The following is a 21,767-nucleotide window of genomic DNA, read 5'->3' on the forward strand; positions in this document are numbered from 1 at the left end:
GGACTATTATGCTACAACACTTGGTGCTGTGGGTTTAAGAAATCCAAGATGGCCGAAAAAGCCCACATGTGCGCCAGAATCTATGAAAACCGCGCAGTTTGTGCGCACACCAAAATGGTCGCCTGACTTGCCACCCCCCGGTGCGGGTGTGCTGGGTCAGAAGAGCAATGAGTGAAATGGGGTGCCAAAGAGAAAAACAGCAGTGCCTGTTCGCTAGAAAGCACTTCAAAAATCACCCTTTGTTTCTCTGAAGGCAAGCTCAGAATGCCCATTTCAAACATTGCAGAATATCCAACAATCTCACTGAACACCAGCAGACATTTGACAGAATAAAGTCTTGTGGGCATACAAAATCTGGAAAGAGGATGAGCCTAAAATAATGTTCATAGCAAAACTGGCTGAGCTGTGGATTTCAGCAGTTTAAGTAAATTTGGACTGAAAGACACTAAAATCTAAATGTTTAAAAGAAATGAGTGACCTACTTTTGAGTGTCACATAGGTTTCAATTGTTTAAATGTCATAGTTTTAAACTTAGAATCAGCATTCTAGCTGCATGTGTAAAAAATTGTTAGTTTATTTGAATGCAGAAAACTGGGTAACTAGAAGTGACATTAGCTGGGGCCTGGCTTAAGGAACTGAATTCTGCCTGACATCTACCCCCACAGGAGTTAAAACCTGCTCAGCCACTCTTCCCCTTGCCAAAAGGAGTTGTCACCTCTCTGATTAGATTAGGGGTGGAGCAGCTACAGGGAGTTGAACAAAGGCCTGTCCTGGGCCCAGGCAGATGGTTTATTAGGGTAGTCGTAAATGGCTTCCTTTTGAACAATGGGCCTTCCAGGGCCCAGGCAGATGGTTTATTAGGGGGACCGTAAAATAGCTTCCTCTTGGCAGAAGCTGGGAGGGGCAGGGTCTCTGAGCTTGGCAGAAACTGGATAAACTGGTTTCTACACCATGTGTCCTGGGAAACCACACCCCTTTGGGGCCAGAACATAAATCTAAAAAGATGGATCATTCATAGAGCGGACTTGTGAAAATGTTATCAGTGATATCATTATTCTTGTGATTTTTCTGTGCACATTTGAAGACGTGTTAGGACCCAGTGGTATGTTCAGGGGGGTTTTTAGCGGAAAAGAGGATATTACTCTAAATGTATGTATGTTAAAAATCTGACACTCCACCACCTAATGCCCACACACCATGGGCACATCTGTGTAAATGCGGGGAAAAATCCAATATTGGTAACCCGACCAAAAAGTGAAATATGTTGCCATTTTTTAACCCAAGCTCCTAGAAACGACAGAATTGGAACAGGGGCTACCATCAGTAAATGTGATGGGTGCATGTAATTTCAAACCACTGTGTATCTATGAAATATGTCTTTAGGTCAAATATAGATTGTGTGTAATTTGACAGGGGAGTGTCCTTTCTGCAAGCCATTAAATGACATCGCTCTGACACTCCACTTTTTTTCCCCAATCAAGAGAGAAAGGAAAGCTTGACCAATGGGCAGTTGGGAGAGGGGCTGGCTAGTGATGCTGCACACACACCCACTTTCAAAAGACATAAAAAGAGCCACTGGAAGCTAGAGAGGAGATTCTATTCCACCTTCTGCGGGACGCTCTGCTGGGAAAATCCATACTTTACCTCCATCAACCTCCAGAGAGCCAACATAGAGACTTCAATCTATCCACCTTCAGAGACCAAGACTTTACTTCAGAATTTGTAGCAGAGAGGTCAACTACAAGCTAAATCTCTCTTTAGCAGGCCTCAAATCATTGCCACTATTCACAGCCAGGCGAGCTGTTTGAATTTTTTGCAAGAACTCTTGCCATTTGCCAGAAAGCAGTGTTGTATCCAGAGAGAGACCAGCTGAACCGGAGACCGCTGTATCTGGACCCACAGACCTGATCAGAACCAGAGACCCAGACCAGACCAGCAGAGTAGAGCTGACCCAGACGCTGTGCGCAGAGACCGTCCGTGGCGAGTGAAGAAAACCTGTTGACCAGATCCGTGGCGAGGCCCATTCTATTTCTAAATATATTGTGAGTACCTAGCAGAACTGTGCAGAACCAATCTCTTAGTTAAAATAATCTAATCCAAACTATTTTAATCTAAGTAGAACTGCCTCCTAACTGTCACCTGTCATTTTCTAGCTGCAAGCTGTAACCTGTCGCTTTGAACTTTTAAAATTTCAAATCCGAAAAACTACCTTTATTTAATCGTCCATATCTCTGGAACCGTTTGGGCTAGGAACTTGGTTTAACTTTCATCTGAAAGCTTGAAAGCTTAGAATCTCAGCTTTTCAACAAGCTTAGAACCGACTTCCTACTCCTTACTCGTTCTCCGTAATCACGATTCTTGCATTCGCAAATTTTGCCGCGATTTGCGATTTGGCCCGATTTCTTTACTTGTAAAAAGACAGCTGCTGTTGCCTGAACTACTAAATTTCGTTTGCCTCTTAAGAACCATCCCTGAATCATTGCTAGAGTGAGCCTGGACTAATATTAACTAGATACCACTCACCCTGAACCTCCTAAAGGGAATTAAAAGCATTTTAGCATATTTTTCACTTCCTTGCAAACCACATTCAAAGCATTTTGGGCCTGTGTTTAAAACTCCGACCTGTTTTCCTCTAAGCTTGCTGGGGGGAACTGAATTTCGTATTGTATTGATTGCATTCCTGAGAACTGTGTGCTTTCCTTCCATTTCCTTGCATTGCATAAAGGGGGGGAGTGGATTGCCAGAGAAAAGTGATTACATTGTGTTGTTGAAATCATATTGAGTATTTTCTGTATTGCATTTCATTCCACATTGCATCCATTTGAAACCATAAAAAGTATTGTTGCTATCGTATCCATCCTATAACCACTCATCATTGATTATAAAGAAGTGTGCTAGTGCCGGACTATCCATTATTGATTACTGCTCAGATTAAGTGTGATATCCAATTATTAATTTATTATACAGTGTGATATATATATATATATTGTTTAAATTATCAAATAAACCGTTTAAACTTGCAAAACAGAACTACTTCGTGGCTCAGTGGGATCCGGGGGATTCCAAGAGAGGGGTGTTATATAGGGGTAGTCATACAGAATGCATGAACTGGACGTAAAGATATATCAATAAGGGTTTCCATTCAGTATCCCAGACTAGGCATTGACTTAGCTGTAGTGTTGATTGAATCCTCTTACAAAAAGAATCACCTGCCATTGAAATGGTTTCCTGAAATTGGGCAACTAAAGCGCCAACCAAAATTGGTGACAAGTGATTTCTATAAACAGGGAGAACAAAAGCTTCTAATGCTTGGGAGGTCATATTGTTTGATTTCCTGGCTTTTTTGTACTTTTAGGTGGGGGTGGGTCACAGTAGGGTTATTCAATGGCAAGATGCGCTTAAATAGGATTATTTAATGATCCGACCGTGGGCCTGGAGTAACTTCCATATAGGTAATATCAACATTGTGAGTCAATACCCAATCTAGGATTTTACCATTCTGATGAGTGGGACACTGTTCTTGCCTATTAATTCCCATGGATTTAAGGGCAGTAGACAGAGAAATGGCTTCTACATCCAGATCACTCACAGTCCAGTAGCTGAAGTCTCCCAACAGCACAAGCCGAGATGATGGTTTCAGTCTCGTTACAGAGAGCAAGGAACTGTTCTTCAAAAAATAGCATATGTTGTGGTGGTCGATATATAATCAAAAAACTAATTGTAGTAGTGGGGTTTAAACCCAGTTTCACTAGAGGCACATCACAGCTGTCAGGTGGAGTGTATCTTTAGAAAGTTATTGTAAATAATTGCCACCCCACCACCTTTGGCCAAATATTGATCTACCCTATAGAAGTTACAACACTCAGGAGCTGCAATAGTGATGGCATGCGTGGCAGCTTCATGCAGCCACATCTCCGTAATAGAAAAAATATCACATTTCTCTTCCCTCAGGAGATCAAACTGTTCAGCATAATGTTGCACTAACGAGCAGGTTTTTAACAAAGCATCTTTTAAGGATAAAGGATTGGCCAGTAAATATTCATTGTAATCAGCCAGTTTCTCTGATTTTATTTTAGCATGCAAGGAGTCTTGTCCGTCATATACCACATGTTCCGAACCAAAACTAACATTGGGTGATGGAGGTGATGAATCAAGGCATTCCACACCCTCTACGTTGACGGCATCATGGGAAGTAACTAGCGGCAAAGAGGAAGGTGAATTAAATGCTTGTGCAAACGCAGACTGTAGGACAGCATGAGCATGATTGGGGACATGTGCTCTATGGTGTAGGTTAGAAGGGAGATATCCTCTCACTAGGTCCAAATAATCTTAAATAGTGTCTGGGCGATGCTGAGGGAGATGTTTTGGGAATTCGGCTATTAGACAAATGTAAAACAGAACAAGAGGTTGTTGATGAAATAGGGGGCGGAGTGACGATAGCTTTCATAGGAAAATTCAAGACTAAGGTAGACAGAGGCAATGGCAGGATGTCCATGGCCAGATACCATGCGAGAATTTCAGCCCTTTTAGATTGACTAATTACGGGGCCACTCACAGCAGGCATCTACATAGCAAGCCAAGACTCCGACAGGGTACGGAACAAACTAGTCAAACTTCCCGTCTGCCAAAAAGTGTGGAAGCTCAGGTAGAAGATAGCAACAAAGTAAGCGAGCGCAATGTAAATTACCTAAACCTAAACAGGCGTTCGTGATCAAGAAAGCACATGGGAGAATTTTCAGACCAAACCCCCTAATCAAACAGAAAGAAAAACCTTTGTTATCAAATGTTAAGATACACCTAAATTCTGAAAGACTCACGCGCATGACCCAGCACAAACCGATGGTCAGTTAAATATATGCCAAAACTACAGGATCTCCTGGGAAATGTAGTTTCCAGGGGAGCAAGCAGAAAATAACATATATATTCTAACAAGTCCCTAAGGGTGTGAAGGAGAGGAACAAATCAATTTGAAAAACTAACAAACTAGATGTCAACATCTATCATGCAAAGCACTTTTAACTTTAATTTAAAAAAGAGTTAGCATTCAGGTACACACGAAGTAACAGCACATGTGCGCACATACACAGCACAAACTGGCAGTGTCTTGATGATGGGCCGATGGCCAGTTAAATATAGGACAAAACGACAGGAGCTCCTGGAAAATGGATTTTCCAGGGGAGCAAGCATAAAACATCCAATAATAATAATAATAATAATAATAATAATAATAATAATAATAATAATAATAATAATAATAATAATTTAGCATGTATATAGCTCTACTAACCCTCAGGTATCTGAGCGCTGCTTATTATTACCCACGGTGTGTGGTGCTCAAAAAACTCTACCAATTCCCTGCGTGAGTGCAGTAGAGGAACACATCATTTTGAAAAGGGAACAATTTAGATGTCAACAGCTATGATGCAAAGCATGTTTAACTTTAATTAAAAAAGAGTTAGCATTCAGGTACACACGAAGTAACAGCGCATGTGAACACATACACAGCACAAACCGGCATACCAATGCAGCAGGAACCCCAAGAACCTTGAGAAGGGTGATTACTGATTCATCCTGTCCAGGACGAGGGTGCGAGCCAGAGAAGTGGAAAAGCAGAGATGCTGTGGTTGGTGGTAGTCGACGATGCAAGGTTCCTACTAGGATCTGAACTAGACATTACAAGGGTCACCTTTCCTTCACTTTCCACAGCTGGAAGATCCATTAGGTCCAAGGACTCAAGTGCTATTTCCCTTGCTGCATCATTGGCCCTAGATCTTGTGATTGTGGAAATTATCTCTGGGTCGGGACAGTCATTCTCTAGCAGTGAGTCTACTAGATTTGTGTCTTGCATAGCAACACAGTGCTGAGAGGTCTCCCCTTTGAAGCTAAACCCCACGATTGCCAGTGGGCCTCGATTAAGGCCAGAAAACCCTTTTACTAAGTATTCTGGATGAGGAATGAACTGACCTTTTACCAACAGCCACCTGACAGTGGTGATACTCCCAGCTGTATCACACAGACATTCTCCAAATATGTTGGAGTATTCACCGGAACAGCGGCTTTGCAGATAGAGTCTACCCAGGCAGGATCTCATGTCCCTGCACATAAAGCGCCTTTTGGGTGCTGAGGTGCAGTTGCCCATGCGTTAAAGGAATGATCACCATTATTTTCTATGGGAGCTGATAAATCTGTGATGAAATGACTTCTGCTCTGCGGAAGTATAGCGGGAAGTAGTGATTAAGCCACCTACTCAGTTATCACACTTCTACGCAACAACAGTGATTCCAAACACAAAGGTAAAACACGCACATTCAAGAGATACACCTCCTTTGCCTTTTGTGGTACCGTGGGCCGAGGAAAGGCTATATTCTTAAGAGGGTATGAATTCGATTCACTAGTGACCCAAATAGCAAAGTATCAAAGCTAAAAAAAAGGGAAGGTCCAATCAAGGTTGTATACAAATATATATACTTTAATTAAACACACCACATGCAAGAAAATTAAATAGAAAAACTGCAAAAGAACAGAGAATATGCAGAAAAGAGAGGATTCGGCACTCTGGGTGAAAATACAGGTGTGAAAAGGCTATTTCAACAACCACAATGTTCTTTGTAAAACGATATGTCTTGGGAAAAAGATGAACTCGTGATCTAACCAGTCTGTGGGGCCCACTATGATCCAAGGGAGCAGTTATTGGCCAATAGTACCTTCTTGACAATTTGACTATATCGAACCAGACTTTTCTGTGCTGCTTGTGCTTTTCAAGCTGTTTGAGTGCTGCAGTCACAGTGTCCTAGGTGAGGAGTGGTGTCGATCCCGGGTCAAACAAAGCTTGTGGTTGAAGGCGGTGCTTGGGGACGAGCGGATCGTGAAGGCTGCCAGAGTCAGTTGGACGGTCAAATCGAGGCGTTTGGTTACTGGGTGCATTAGTTGGTGGGATTGGTTCAATAAAACCAGGAGGCGCTGCAGATCGTGAGGGCCCCCAGGGTCGGCTTGAACGGGAGGTAGATGGCAAAGATGCTGGCGAGTGGTTACGCAGGTACGGTTCAAGTAGTTCGAAAATGCATCCGTTGATCAGGGCCCAAAGATTGGGCTTGTCTCCAATCATCACCTTCGATCAGGGCCGAGGATACACTAGTGTTTATTTGACAGGCAATGACTAAGGCACCAGATGCAATGAAGAGCTTGTAGTGCAACCCGAGGCAATGACACACTCAGCTAGCATGGTGCAGTGGCAAACCAATTTGAATCTGGTTCAGTTCGAGTTTGAAGAGCGTGGTGAGTTCCAAAGGCAGTTCGGCAGGGTCCTGATGGTCTGAGATGTGGTGTACTCGGTTTGACAATGGTTTTACCAGTTAAATGCAATGAAACACAGGGCTCTGGGCTGGCATAGCTCTCAGGATGCTGTGCGTCCCACTCTGGCATCTCATGGAAAAGTTCAGTCATTGTTCTTGAGCTCCCAGCAAGAAAGGCTGGTGCACACCATACAGGGTCCCTCACCAAGTTGAGATCCTGGCAGCAGTCTGACTGGTAGAGATGCAGGTCTTGTTCCAGCAGCAGGTTCAGCCCCAGTGGTCCCTGTGGAAGGGTAGGGAATAGAGCTGGCCTCTGCCTTAGACACTTTGTCTTCTCCTCACTGGTGGAGGACTTTGGAATGTCAGCTCTCCCAACAACGGTCCAGCGAAATTCATACTCAGTTGTTTGTTCCAAAGGGAATCTGAGAAGTGGTGGGAGACCCCTTCTTTTAAAGGTAAAATCCCCCAGGTGATTGAACTAAATCTAGTCTGCTTTAGGGGTCCAAGCCCTGTCCTTGGAACCAACAGACTTTCCCTTCTGACATCACCGCAAAAGTGTTTTGTTCTACAGGATGTGGGGGGACAGGAAGGAATGATGGAGGTAGAGAGAAACACGATGGTGGAACCTTCCTCCAGTTGTCAAGAGCTCCCTCGGTCTGCACTAACCCCACCCTTCCCTTCTCAATAGAATCAACGGCATTTAGATATCCAGCACCCTGACGTGAGGCTACTCCTGTGTAAATGGGTGTGCTTCTTTGATTCCTCTTCTCAAGCCAGCTTCCTGGAGGAGCAGGGGCGAACCTGCCTGGATGACACTTTCAAACATCATAGTCTAGAAACCTTGTCAGAAGTGGTTGGAGAGAAAGAGGAGAAAGGAGGAGAGGGAGATGCGGCAAGAGTGGGGCCGAGAGAGGTAGAGGGAGAGTAAGAGGCAATAGAGAACAGCATGTCCTGGGTTTTAGTGGTGAAATGAGAAGCAAGAGCCTTAGAGAGGGCCTGGGAGGGAACAGGAGAGGTTGAGACTGCAGAAGGATTGGCCAGCTCCTTGCAGATTACAGCTGTATTGTTAGAAGCTGCAGAAACGTGGGCTTGGATGTGGACTCTCTTCTTGGACAGGACAGAGTCTGTATTGCCTTTGGAGCAGGCGGCAGGCCAGTTTGTCAGAGGATGCTACCAAAGTCCTCCATTTCCTCTCAGCCACCCTGCACACGCGTTTCAAGGTGGCAAGGTCAGAGTCATACCAAGAGTTGCACTTGAAGGACGCCCAAAGTGTTGGAGATAGAAAGATGCAGGTTCAAGAGGGCTGTGTCAGCATGTGTGTCAGCCGCATGTGTAGGAGTAGCAGAGAAAATGGAGGCAAAGGCATCCACTGACACACACTTCATAGGCCGAATGACTGAGAAGGTAGGCGGCAGTGATGAGGTGGGCTTAGCCTGAGGAACAGAGAGTTTCAGGTGAGAGGGGAGCAGAAAGTGGCCAGTCCAAGAGAGAGGAGGGGTGAGGGGGTTAGAGAGGGGGATGTCTGAGGAGATGAGAACATCCAAGGTGTGTCCGGCTGAGTGTGTCAGACCAGAGGGTAGATTGGAAAGAGAGAGAGTATCGCAGAGGTTGCGGAAGAGCCCAGTGGATGTCTTCTCATGCAGAGTTGTATTGGTTACTATATCTTCCGAAGGGTCTCTTGATGGCAGATCGTTTATAAGGGGAGGTTTAGTGGACATATTAGGAGAACAGTGAACATGTTAGTGTAAAAAAGACTAAGGTTTCCTTCTTGTGCCTTATGCGACTAACTTCAGGTAACTGCACATCCGCCACACTTTTTGCTTGCTTTGCTCAGCGCGGATAGTTGTCACATCTCCACCTCGAGGATGACAGTCAAACACACCAGCCTCCGGAGTCTCCAATCGTAATTCCGGTCACCTCTCCTCTGCAGGTAAATGCACTCCTTCAGCACTTTGTGCATGCTTCATGCCACGCGGTTAATTATCACATATCCACCTTAGGGTAAAGGTCACACACAACAGCCTCTGGGGTCTCCAATTGCAGACACCTCTCCTCTGTAGGTAACTGCACTTGTGCTGCACTTCATGAGTACTTCGTGTCACACTGCTTATTATCACATATCTGCCACGGGTTAAAGGTCAAACACACTACCTTACGTTGTCTCCAACGATAGTTCCACAGTCGCATTACCTGTGCAGGCTACTGCACTCCATTGCACTTCAAGCAGACTTGGTCTGCATGGCTAGTTACCACATTTCCACCTGAGTGGTAAAAATCAAACACATCATCCTCTGGAGTCTCCAACCGTAGATCCTCATGCTGATAACTGCACTTTGTGTATCCTTTGCATCACCCAGCTAGTCATCACATAACCGCCTCATGGGTAAAGGCAAAAACACCAGTCTCAGGGTCTCCATTGTTCCGCAGTCACTTCTACTCTGCAGGTAACTGTTAGTATGCCGCACTTTGCGCATGCCTCACAGCTAGTTATCGCACATCCGCCTCGGGGGCAGGGGTTAAAAACACCAGCCTCCGAAATCTCCAATCTTAGTTCTTAGTTCAGGGTCTTTTCTCCTCTGCAGGTAATTGCACTACAACTGCAATTTTCGTGCATGCTTTGCACCTTGTGCTTGATTATTACATCTCACCTTGTGCTTAATTATTACATCTCCACCCTGGGAAAAAGCTCAAACACACCAGCCTCTTGAGTCTCCGGACATAATTGCTATCATCTCTCCTCTGCAGGTAACTTGCACTTCCCCTGCACTTCACTTCACACTTTATACTAGTGAAGATGATGAGATGGCCCCTGCCATTTTCATCAAGTTAGGAGAGTACAGTCTGAGCTTCAGAAGCATCCGTTTGTACAATGAAGGACTAACTGTAGTAAGGAGACTTCAGAAAAGGTGTGCCACACAAGGCTTTCTTCAAGCCATAAAATGCCATCTTACATTCACCTGTCCATTGCACCTTTTTAGGGCATTTATTGGACATTATTTCAGTCATGGAGATCCTATAGTAGCATTTGAGGCCCACAATTGCTCTAACTTGAGTCTGAGATGTTGGGGTTTCCCAGCCCTGAACAATTTGGACCTTACTGGCAAGAGGCTGAAGTTTGCCGCCACAAAGGTAGACCACTGAACTCTGACCTATCTGGTACTTTGAAGCTTTGATGGCCAGTTAGGCCTCACTCAAAATCTGCAACAGCTGGCACAGGTGGTTCCTCTGGGTATGCTGTGATTTTAACGAATACAAAACAACGAATTGCATTTTTAATGAACCCCAAACGTCTATAAAAAAAATAACGCATTTTTAAGAACTATATATATGTAGGTGGGAATGGGAATAGTAGAGGTTTTGAGGGAGAACCCCCAAAAACATAGACAACAATGCATCATTCATTGTTTTGTGATTCATTGAAATCACATGTAACCACTCTTCTGATCCTTTCAGGAGTCACTGAAGTCAACTATCTCATACAAGTAGGTAAACATAAGTTCTCAAGACCTCTGTAGGTATAATTTGGAAGCCTCTGAAAAATGTTAGGTGCATTGCTCAGTCTAAAAGGCATGACTCTGAACTGGTAGCGGCCTTCTGGGGTGGGGGAACCCGCTTTCTTCTTGGCCGTGTTTATTAAGGCTATTTGCCAGTAGCCTGAAATCAGGTCTTAGGTTCTTAAGTATTTGGCTGCACCTATCTTGTGTACAAGAGCTCATCAGCTCCTGTTAGATGATGTGCATCTGTTTGGTGACTGCATTGAGAGCTGTGTAGGCCACACAGACTCTCAATTCCTTAGTTTCTGCTTTAGGTACCAGCACAACAATACTGGATCAGGGACTGTTAGAATGCCCTAGCACACTTACGAGCAACATCTTGGTGATCAGCGTCTTGATGTGGTCTCTGGCTTCAACAGACAGCCTGGAGCTCATGTTTTTGAGAGAAACACTACCCCCAGTGTTTATATCATGTTGATACATGGATGTAAAACCAGGTTCACATGAGAATAGGGAGCATAATTATTGAAGTAAAGGCCTACAATTTCCCAGCTGCTGAGGAGTCAATTGTGGAAAGGGGTTTAGTCCACCCACGGATACATCTTTGGGCTTCCTTTGGCCAAGATCTGAGAGAGGCTTACTTTCTCTCTCTCTCATAGCCAAATGCCAAAATGCAAGGCAGCATCTTTTTCCCTACACAAGTACAGCTTTAACATTCTCACGTGGATGTCTCTAGGAGCCTTCTTGGAAATCCTAAAAACAATCATGTAATTGACTTTCCCAAGTTGTGAAACGGCTTTGCAGGGACCAGTACACCTGTCCTCCAAAGTTCTATGCTTCATAGGTGCCATGACAAGAACTGCTTGTCCTTCAGTTAGACCAACCTGAGACACCTTCTGATAAAACCAATGTCATCCAAACCTGATTTACCTCCAGGCATTTCTTTGCTACAACCATCATCCTAGCCATTCTTCCTTTTAGGCCCTGGACATAATCTACCACATTCAAGGTTTGAGTAGGTGAGTTGGCTTCCCATCCTTCTTTGACTAAGTCTAAGGGACCTCTCACAGGGGATCCATAGAACAAATCAAAGGGGATGACTCCAACTACGTCTTGAAGCACTTCTCTTAAACAAAAAGGAAGCATGGCTAGAAGAGATCCCACTTAGAGTTCAGGGTCTTTTCTAGAGCACCCATCATGCTCTTCACGGTTTTGTTGAATCTCTTATCTAAGCCTGGTCTGAGGATGGATTGAGGTTGACAATTTGTTGGATGCCCACATTCCTGCCATTTATCATGCATGTAATTAGACATGAAGAAGGATCCCCTGTCAGAGACATCATCACCCCATCATTCTGTGGCCCAAAATAGAATCCAGAAAATGTCAAAATGTTTACTGCGCTATTCAGCACAATTATGTGTGGGGGGCTTGTAGTTAGGGTAATACATAATTTGAGATGAGTATTAGGGGCTGCAGGGGATCTCCCCCGCGTATAATTGTGTTAAAATGTGCAAAAAGAACAATAAATTCAACATTTTCAGATTTTCACAGTGGTAACATAGATCCTCAGAGACAACCTCTTTGAGAAATCCTACCCTTGTAAAAATACACAAGAGAGATCTAGTTCTAGTAGTGACAGTTCCCATTAGCACTGCTTCAGGATATCTGGTGGCATGCTCCACCACAAACAGAATACATCTGCTACCTAAGGAGGTAGGAGTGTCTCAGGGAAGAATTATGTTGATACCCACCCTCTCAAGGCATCCCCAACCACCAGAAGTAGGCATATGGGCCCTTGGCACTTGCTGCCCACTGTGGCTTAAATATGGCATGTGTGACAAGATTTACAGTAACTTTCTATTTCAACTAGAAGTGAAAGGTCAACCTTTCTTTGGTGTTCTTCCCATCCAGAGGAACCACTTGGCCAAACTGGAATAGGAAGGCCTTAGAGGCCTTTGGCATCACCCACCTCCTGTTGGCACCAGGCCAGGGCTCAACAGACTCATTGCAAGAATGCCATCCTCCCCGAAGAATTTGTGTTTTGCAGGGGCTAACCCCTTACACTAGCAATCAACCTGCGTTCTCAGGACATTCTAGAGTAGGACACTGTTGCTGGGAAAGGCATATTTCTTGCCTAGAAGGACCCCCTTCTGCTAAAATATTTTATAGGTCAAGTGGTTACATCACCAGAAAGACATGAGGGACTTCCCATAAGCTATGAGTCTGTAACCTTTGGCTCTCCGGATGTTTTGGACTAAGCACCTTGTTGTCCGCGCAGGACAGTGTTCTGCAAGTCACTCAGTCACATGAATTACAAATCAACCAAACGCACCCTTACCTCGCCAATGCTTAAATCCCTCCATTGGTTGGCTATAAAAGTAAGAATCAACTTCAAGATGATCACCCTTGCACATAAACCACTTTATTTCACAGAAAATCTACCCTTGAAAAACGTTTCAGAAGGCATACCTCAATTCGCCCTCAGAGAGCCAGAATGCGTAGCTCCCTACTGATTCCACAAATACAGCACAGACTTGCCATAGGTAGATCCTTCTCCGTTTTTTTGCTGTGACAAATTTAACTCTTTAAGAGAAGATGTTTGTTAGAGAAGATTTCCCCTTTTTAGGGCCCTCTATCCCCATTTGTGGGGACTCCTAAATCTTTTGCATTTTTGTTGCTGGCTCGCTTATTTTTCTACACCTTATTTAGTGATCATGGTGACTTCTACTGACGTCCTCCTGCTACAACAACCCTTTTTTGTATATATGGCCCTATGCTAGCCCCTATGTCTCCTATGGCAGTGTGTTCTTTGAGACCCAAATACATTTTGGTCCTCGAGACATTTTATCCCTCCATATTGGTTTTAGGGAGTAGGCTGGTAGCAGCTGTCATTTAGGGTTGACTTTACCACAGGAATAGTCCAATATACCTTTCTGGCAGTCATTGGGGTACCAAAGTCCTGCTCATTACCATTTTAATTTTGGGCTATCATATATTTAGTAAAACCATGCGCAGGCTTAAAATGTCTGTCATGCAAACATGGCTAAGCTCTGCACCCTTTATGGTTGTGTGGGCTGGTTTAGACTAATGTGTGGCCCAAACTAAGCCAATAACCATCTTGCGTGGGCGAGCCTGAACGTTTGGTAGTTTTTTGGCCCAACCCCATTGGCTGGCTGTAAAAACCTTTGTTTAGTTGCCCCTGTATGTGATTGATTGGAGGGCTGGTTGAAGCCTGCAACAAGTACATCTATGGAGACAGTATCCTGCCTCTTTTTCCACTGGAATTTTACTCTGCTCACTATAACACCACTCTCTCACTAAAATGCCCTACCAGCACCTACCAAGTTAGGAGCTGTGGAGAGGGATTGGATCAATGGAGGTTCTGATTGGTGGACAATTTTCCAATTACCATTTTACAGCATGACTGGCCCTTGACAAATGGTCCCACCTCCTCCCGTTACTGTGGCCGGTATTTTCAAGTCACTACAGGTTTTGTACATGTTCTACTAATAGTGATAAGCTCTTGGCCGGGGCCCCCATGAGGTAGGGTTGCAAGGAGCCCATCTATCATGTTGGGGTCAAGTGGTGTCATCATGGAGAACCATGGGCCTGGTGCTCCAGCTTCCCTGTGTCTCTGTGCATGTATCTTCCTGCTGCCAGTAGCCCTACACCATAGAGCTGCATTTGCTAAATGTGATATCGTTTTCTGCCCTACAATTTCTGCTTCACTGAGCTTGGGCACTCACCATGCTCTGCTTTTCTAAATGCGCCCTGCGCATGGAGCTGCAGCCTTGTACCAAGTGGAAAAGCAAATGCTGATTCTGTACCCATCAAACAGTGATTCTGAGGTTGAATTTCCATGGGTTTCGTCCCTGTGGGCATCAGGCTTGGCTTTTGACCTAAAGGTCAGCATGACTGTCCTCACTTATGGAGCATATTGTTGTCTGACTGCTCTGGGGCCTTCTTACTACTCTTGACAGTGGCTGTACTTCTCTATCATACCAGCAACAACTGGGAATGCGATATTGTATTCTCCATGTACTGCCTCCACAGGCGGCATCACAGAGTGGGTGGCTCCACCTGGACCCCAGAGTTCCCAGCATTCTTAAACAGTTGACCTTGTCACAGATTGTAAAACAGATAGGTAGACAGGTCTTAATTTTGAACCATTTTTAACCTTTGATAAACAATCTTCTGGCCCTATAATATTTGTTAATACATTAAACAGTCCAATAATTACTGATCTGCTTGTCTGTTTTCCAATGTACTTTGGACATTTATTTATTGTATTTATTTATTTTATTTCTAAAGCACTAAAACAGAAGCCCATAGACATGGTAGTGCGAAACAGAGACAGACAACAAGACAATAAACATAAAAAGGTGGCGGCAATCAGCGAGGCGGTCAGAACTAAGTAGGGGGTATCTGGCCAAACAGGATTGTTTTTAGGCCACGCTTGAACACAGCCAAAGAAGAACAGGCCCTTAGGTCAGGTGGCAGGGCATTCCAACATCTAGGGGCCGCAAAGGGAAAAGATCCATCAGTGACGAGTGATAGTTTGGACTTTGGGGTTTGTAGAAGGCAGGAGTTATTCGATCTAAGTGTTTAGATTAGGAAGTCATGACAGTCTGCCTGATAGATAGCCTGGGCTATGTGTAATGCACAGTGTCCGAAATGTGACGCGTCTGTCAATGGGCAGCGAGTACAAGGATCTCCTAGCGTCAGCTACATGCTCGAATCTAGGCAACCCCATTACCACAAGTACTGCATTATTTCGCACAACCTGAAGGCGGTTGATTTCACCCCAACCAATGCCCTGCAGAAGGCTGGAACAGTAGTCAAGGCAGGCTCCAATAATTGCGTGGGCTAGCGTAGCGCAGTTGGTGGAGTCAAGAAATGGTCTAAACTGTGCAAGAAGTTTGATGTGATAGGAGGTGCCTGAAACTAGGCTGTTTATGTGGGCCTTCATGCTGAGATAGCCAGGGTGCTTTCTGCAATTTGAAAGGATTGGTAGGCAACATCTAGCTTACGCAGCTGGGATGCCGTACCAGTGATTATGATCTCAGTTTTTGCATTTTTTAATGCCAGCCCATTATCAGTCGCCCAGATGTCGATAAGGCTTCAAATAGAATTGACGATGTTAGTGTCTAAGCTATGGTTGCCGGAGAGTGGAATGCGACACTGTGTGTGATCAGGGTAGTTGGTGTACACTACGCTTTCAGCATCCAGCATCTAAAAAAAGGGGAAGAGTAATGACGTTAAATAAGGTGTGAGACACACAGGACCCCTGAGGCACCCCACAAGATATTAGGCAACCAGCAGCCATTTCATCCTCATGATAGACTTCGGCTGTACAGTCAGTCATTCTGCTTACAAGTTCTTATAAGTATATACATTTCTGAATGAGGCAACATGCACATTGCATTTCTCTAAGATTTTTGGCAATATTTTTACCACAACATTTTTGCACATGACTTGGAACGAATATCTTAAACACAGTCACCATCTGTAAAGTTTTTGCTGTCCTACTATGAAACGTAGTTTACATTTTGGTTTAGTCCTGAGTCAGTCTTATAGACATTCATGACTCCACTTTCGGCTCTTTCGGTGAACCCCTTTGTGCCACAAACTCATAGAACTGGTCCCGAAATCTGTTTACATCTCTTGTCCCTCTTAATCCTCTCCCTCTCTCAACTTGAACCATTCACATACATCAGTACCATCTATCCTCAAGAAGCCTCCTGCGGACTATGACTGCCCTGCCAGCCTTTCCATTTGGTCTTCAACAGGATCATTAGCTACCTCAAGGCTAATGATCCCTGCGACCCTCTCCAATCCAGATTCTGCAATCATCGCTCCCCCGAAACACTGCTAACATACGTCGCCAATTTTCTGTCCTATGCTCACCCGACAAAGCTTCTCATGATCCTGGATCTGTCGACTGCTTTCCACAGAGTTGACCCCTGAACCCTCTTTCCTACTGACACTCTGAAATCATGGAATCTAGAAACGTACTCTCACCTGGATTGCCTTCTTCCTTACTGGCCATTCCTTCTCTATATTGAGGAACACTAGCTCCTTTCATACCACACATTTCCTAGCACAACAGCCTTGTTTTAATTTATCAAACACAGAACCCAAATATGTTCATACTTTGAAACTTGCTGACATATGGAACATCTTTGCTGTTTCTAAAAATAATAGAATACAAATAAATGCTCTTAAAAATGCTTTTTATGAAAGGCATAACCTGTTACCAATGCATGCGTATGTTTTGTTAAATTAAGACAACAAAATATAAAACTCGATGTTCGTCTCTTTAAACACCATTTCATGTTAAAGAGTCCAGTGAGTCTGGCCACTAATTTTTCAATGTTCCTTTTGACTGATAAACTCTTGGTTTCAGGGATGCACGCAGTGATGACTCGCAGACAGTAACTTCAATGTAAAACTGTTTATTGGTTAAAGCAAACATAAATGCAGTCATCTTAACAAGTATATATGAGTAGCCACCGGTCATTCATCCTTTACCCTATCAAGCCTCTCTCTCAACTGAGTCCATGGAACACTCTTCCGGCCAACAGATTGGAGTTCCATGATGTAAGGAGTCTGCTTGCACAAACTGGGAAGTGCAGAATACAACATTACCATATTCATTAGAGCAACAAATGGTAATCGGTTCAAATGTCTTTTCCAAGTTGCATCAGAAATAACAATTGCCAGGAAACAGACACAAACGCTGTTTGAAAAACAGAACATGAACAGGCACCCTTTATAGGCATCACAAAGGATTGTTCTTCCGTAGGAATGTTCTATCTCAGAATGCACGTTTTTTAAATGTAACACATTGACCCAGAGTTAGAGGCTAGTTGGTCACATCCTTAAAGACATCTAAAGGACATCTACAAAGAAGCAATAACAGAGAGATGTAGTACTTGTCAGAGCTGTTGGATGATCAAGTAAAGTAAATGTGTCTTTCTCCTCTAGCCTATTAGCTTGTAACAAATCAATGTAATGTAACATGGGAGTGAAATCAGAATGGCACAACACTGCCACACAGTTGCCTTCAGTAAAAATAGGCACACTCTTAAAATATAAAACATAACCAAAACAAACACTCATCTGTAAAGTTCTGAAAATCTGGGACTCTTTCCTTCAGATTTCCTGTGGAGGCATCCAATTACCCACAAGGCAGACATACAGTTCACCATTTAACGGTTCATAAGGTCGGAAAGTACTGAGATTAATGGCGCATCGCTAAAACAGGTGTGCATTCATACACATATGCGATTTGTCCCTATCCAGGGCATTAGTATGTTCTGCATGTTGGAATTCTTAATCATCACTTATGAGCCAAAACTAAGAAGGCACGCATTTGATCTGGCTACATTAAGTAGAGAATTAAGAGCCCAACTGCTGTACTTGATCGAAATGTCGTAGTGTAAATCACTCCTTGTGCCTCAAAATGTAAGCATGTATAAAGTAAATATGCAAAAAAACAACTGTACACTGTGACATCCAAAAGCATCCCAAAAATGTTCTCCCTTGTCATTCCCCATCGCATGCTGGTTTCTGTCATCCACACACCATGCTGGGCCATGTACAACTTCAAAAAGTGGTTTCTGTAAAGTTTCCTGCTACATATGCACTATTTTGAATGCCTGAGAAATAAGCATCTCTTGTTCAGGTACCACTTAGGCTCCCTGTATTCCCGTACCTCTTCCCTTTCCTTCATGGCCAGAACATCCCATGCAACATCCTGTAATCGCCCCTTACTTCATATGGTACCCTCAACGACATGTACAGTGTTCCATTGCTTCCTAGCTAGAACTGCAAACACAAATATGATATGATATGATAGTTTATTTATATAGCACCTATACACAATGTGTTTCAAAGCACTTCAAGGCAAGGAAGGGAACAAGGGAAAATACAATGACATTCTTACAGCCATGAACAATAAGAATGTGAAATTAACTATCGTACTCGGCCTGTCGACATTTCAGATAGTGCAAGAGCTAAGACATAGATAAGGAAATGGAAACAGACAGGCGACTACCGTAATAGGCCTGACGACATTTCTGGTAGAGTCAGAGATTAACAAAAGGTGAGGGAGAGGGGTGCAGAAAGGGAGGGGAGTAACAAAACAAGCGACTATCGTACTAAGCCTGACGACATTTCAGATAGTGCTGGGGGCGGGTGGATGGCAGGTGGCGGGTGGGGGGACAGAAAACAAGTAGGGGAGGGGGGAGGAGACAAACAAGGTTGCATATTTGGTCAAGGACAATTCTGCATAATAAGTGCATAGAAGAAAGTAAGGGGAGGAGGGCAGGAGATAGGAAAAGGGAGAAAGGGAGAGGAGGAGAGAACAGAGAGTGAGCAGTGAAAAAGTGGAGAAGCAAGAGGGGAGAGCGAAAGCAAATTCAGAAATGCAGCATGCCCAGATATTACATGAATGCTTGTATTAGTTACTTGTTGGTTATTTTCTACACCTAATAAATAAAGTGTTGAATAAATAAATAAATGCATCAAATTAGATATTAGGGATATTGTGTTATCAAAGATAGGCCGTGCACAACGCAAGGTAAGGGTGCCAGGCATACAGCCAAGCCACACTCTGTGTCCAGAACATAGAAAGTTTGTCTCTTTGAGGTGTATATCTACAAAGCAATTACAGAGTACTCTATGAAAAGTAGGGGAATGACAGTTAAATATGTTATTACGTACACATTGATGTTTGAATGCAAAGGATAACCGTGAAAATGGAAGGTACATCTAAGAGATGAAGTCATATGATATTTCAACTGTTTGCTTCCTCCAATCTAAGTTTCAACATGTGCAATGCATGCCAACATGAAAAGGCTCAATGAAATAGATTTTCTGTAACAGAGTCTGTAACTCAATCTTTTTTGGGATTTCACGATGAATAGCACTACTAATACATCAGATGTGCAAGCAAGGCATCTAGGGAAACTACCACCCTATTTTCTACAATTGAAAAAAATCAAAGCCAAGTACTGTAGGTTTACATCTTATCGACTACTATAATGAAAAATACTACCCACACTTTTATATGGTTTAGAAATAATGGATCTACCCAAAGAAAAAGCTCTAGATCGCATCAAAGGCTACATTTAGTAAAGTACTCTATATTTACCAAATTGTGTCCCTATTGACCATAAGGTTAGAACTAGGTGTCCAATCAATTCATTCTATCACAGTATTAAGGAAACATTCTAATAAATAGAACCTCAGGCCCTTTAAACTACTTTTACAATGAGCATATCAGTACACTACTGGAAATAGGATGTGACAGGGAATTGTTATCATTAAATGCCACCCTAGTTAAAAAATAAACTAAGAAGGTTTGACTGGGTAAACCGAATTGAAATGTTGTTGCAGTTGGCTCCCTAGTGGAATATAGGAACACTCTTCGATGAAACGACATACATCCTAATTATCTGAAGTTGATTATTGGAGAACCAGAATGGCACTAGGAGGTAAAAGTGAACTCTGCATTTTGCTAATGTCGGTAATTGAAATACTGGGTGAAATGAAAATGTGTTTGTTCTTGATTTTGTTCTCACTTTTGTATCAAGGATCAAAATTGTAACACTTAGTTATAATGAAATAGAAAATTGAATATCTGGAGTTAGGAAATCCATGGGTGTGTATTTACATTTATGTTTAAATTTGTAATTGATGTATTTTAAATAATATATAGGAAATTGTATGTATAAAGTTTTATTGAAACCAAATAAACATGTTTTAAAAAACGAAAGCTAGAAAATAATTGATAATTGAACCTTTCAATGGTAGAGTAGAAAACGAGTAAGACATTTTTATAAACAGAGTTTTTAAGGATTGTAAACACCATTTTAATTTTAGGCTCCACGGCCTGGTTATAGGTTGTCACTACATATACTTGTAATACAAATTCAAGAAAAGTCACCAGGATCCCGTCACTGTGACAAAGACTGGCTCGAAATTGAAGGAATTCGGTAAGTTTAAAAATGCACCAATATTTTCCATGCATCACATGAAAAATTGAAAAATAGGTCTCTTGCAGATACTGAAACATTAACAAAGAATTGCTGTATTGACCCAAACTATTGAGATTCCATTGCAAGCGACCCTGTGTGAAAGCACAATCTGTATACCAAAGGACCTTTTACTTTACCATGCATATGCTACTAGTCTATGACAATAGTTTATTAATGGAAAAACTGCAAACTCTGTAGATAACTATTGATGACAGATTGCAAATGTGGAGAGTTTTACTCTGTAGATGATAATATTCAATCTTTAATAGAATATAGCATCTTCATTGTTGTTCCCCGTTGATCAAAATATGAATGAGTACTAAGTCACTGGTATGCAATCTTTATATCAAATATTTTTTAAAGAATGAACTTTTATAGAAGTTTTTTTTCATGAAAATGTTTATAGATAATGCATTTAGCAGTGGGGTAAAGGGTTAAATATGTTTTAGAAAATGGTTGGGGTGGGTTTTTAGGCATGGTAAATGGGGGTTTGGGAGGGTACCTTACACAAAAAAGAAGTGCATTCTCTATAAAAAATGGTGTTAAAAAATATTCGATATATATGTGCATTCTTTATAAATTACTCTGGTATAAAGACATGCAACCTTAGTTACCCATTGCTATAGTTTCCATCAACAATAGGGCTCTCGACTGAGAGGAGTTGCATTTCCTTTACTATCTAGCACCCCACCATGCCCTCTCTCCCACTGATTTAACTCTCTGGCAAATTAGTTTAGCAATCGGATGAGAGCAGGGTAACTTCTCTGCACTCTAAATAGCTCACCTATTCATATTGAATTTGGGTTTCTCTGCCATTGTTCTTGCTATTGGTACTCAGGAACAGCAGGAAGGAACTAATGGATTGATCTTCTGCAACTTAAGAACAATGTAGTGATAAATGCATTACATGTGGTTGTTCTGTGGCATTGCTGTATTTG

At 42.8% G+C, this 21,767-nt stretch overlaps 1 protein-coding gene across 1 annotated transcript in view; it reads left to right on the top strand.

Annotated features, from left to right (window-relative positions):
* LOC138526098 (suppressor of tumorigenicity 14 protein homolog) overlaps positions 1-21,767 on the top strand; it is a 1,040,494-nt gene that overhangs the window by 247,582 nt on the left and 771,145 nt on the right. Inside the window, exon 10 of the mRNA XM_069636455.1 lies at positions 20,675-20,787. Coding sequence (XP_069492556.1) covers positions 20,675-20,787 — 113 coding nt within the window. The remainder of the gene's footprint in view (positions 1-20,674; positions 20,788-21,767) is intronic.

This window comes from Ambystoma mexicanum, chromosome 7p (assembly GCF_040938575.1).
Source record: "Ambystoma mexicanum isolate Mex_15411 chromosome 7p, UKY_AmexF1_1, whole genome shotgun sequence".
In the NCBI taxonomy this organism is placed as follows: Eukaryota; Metazoa; Chordata; class Amphibia; order Caudata; family Ambystomatidae; genus Ambystoma; species Ambystoma mexicanum.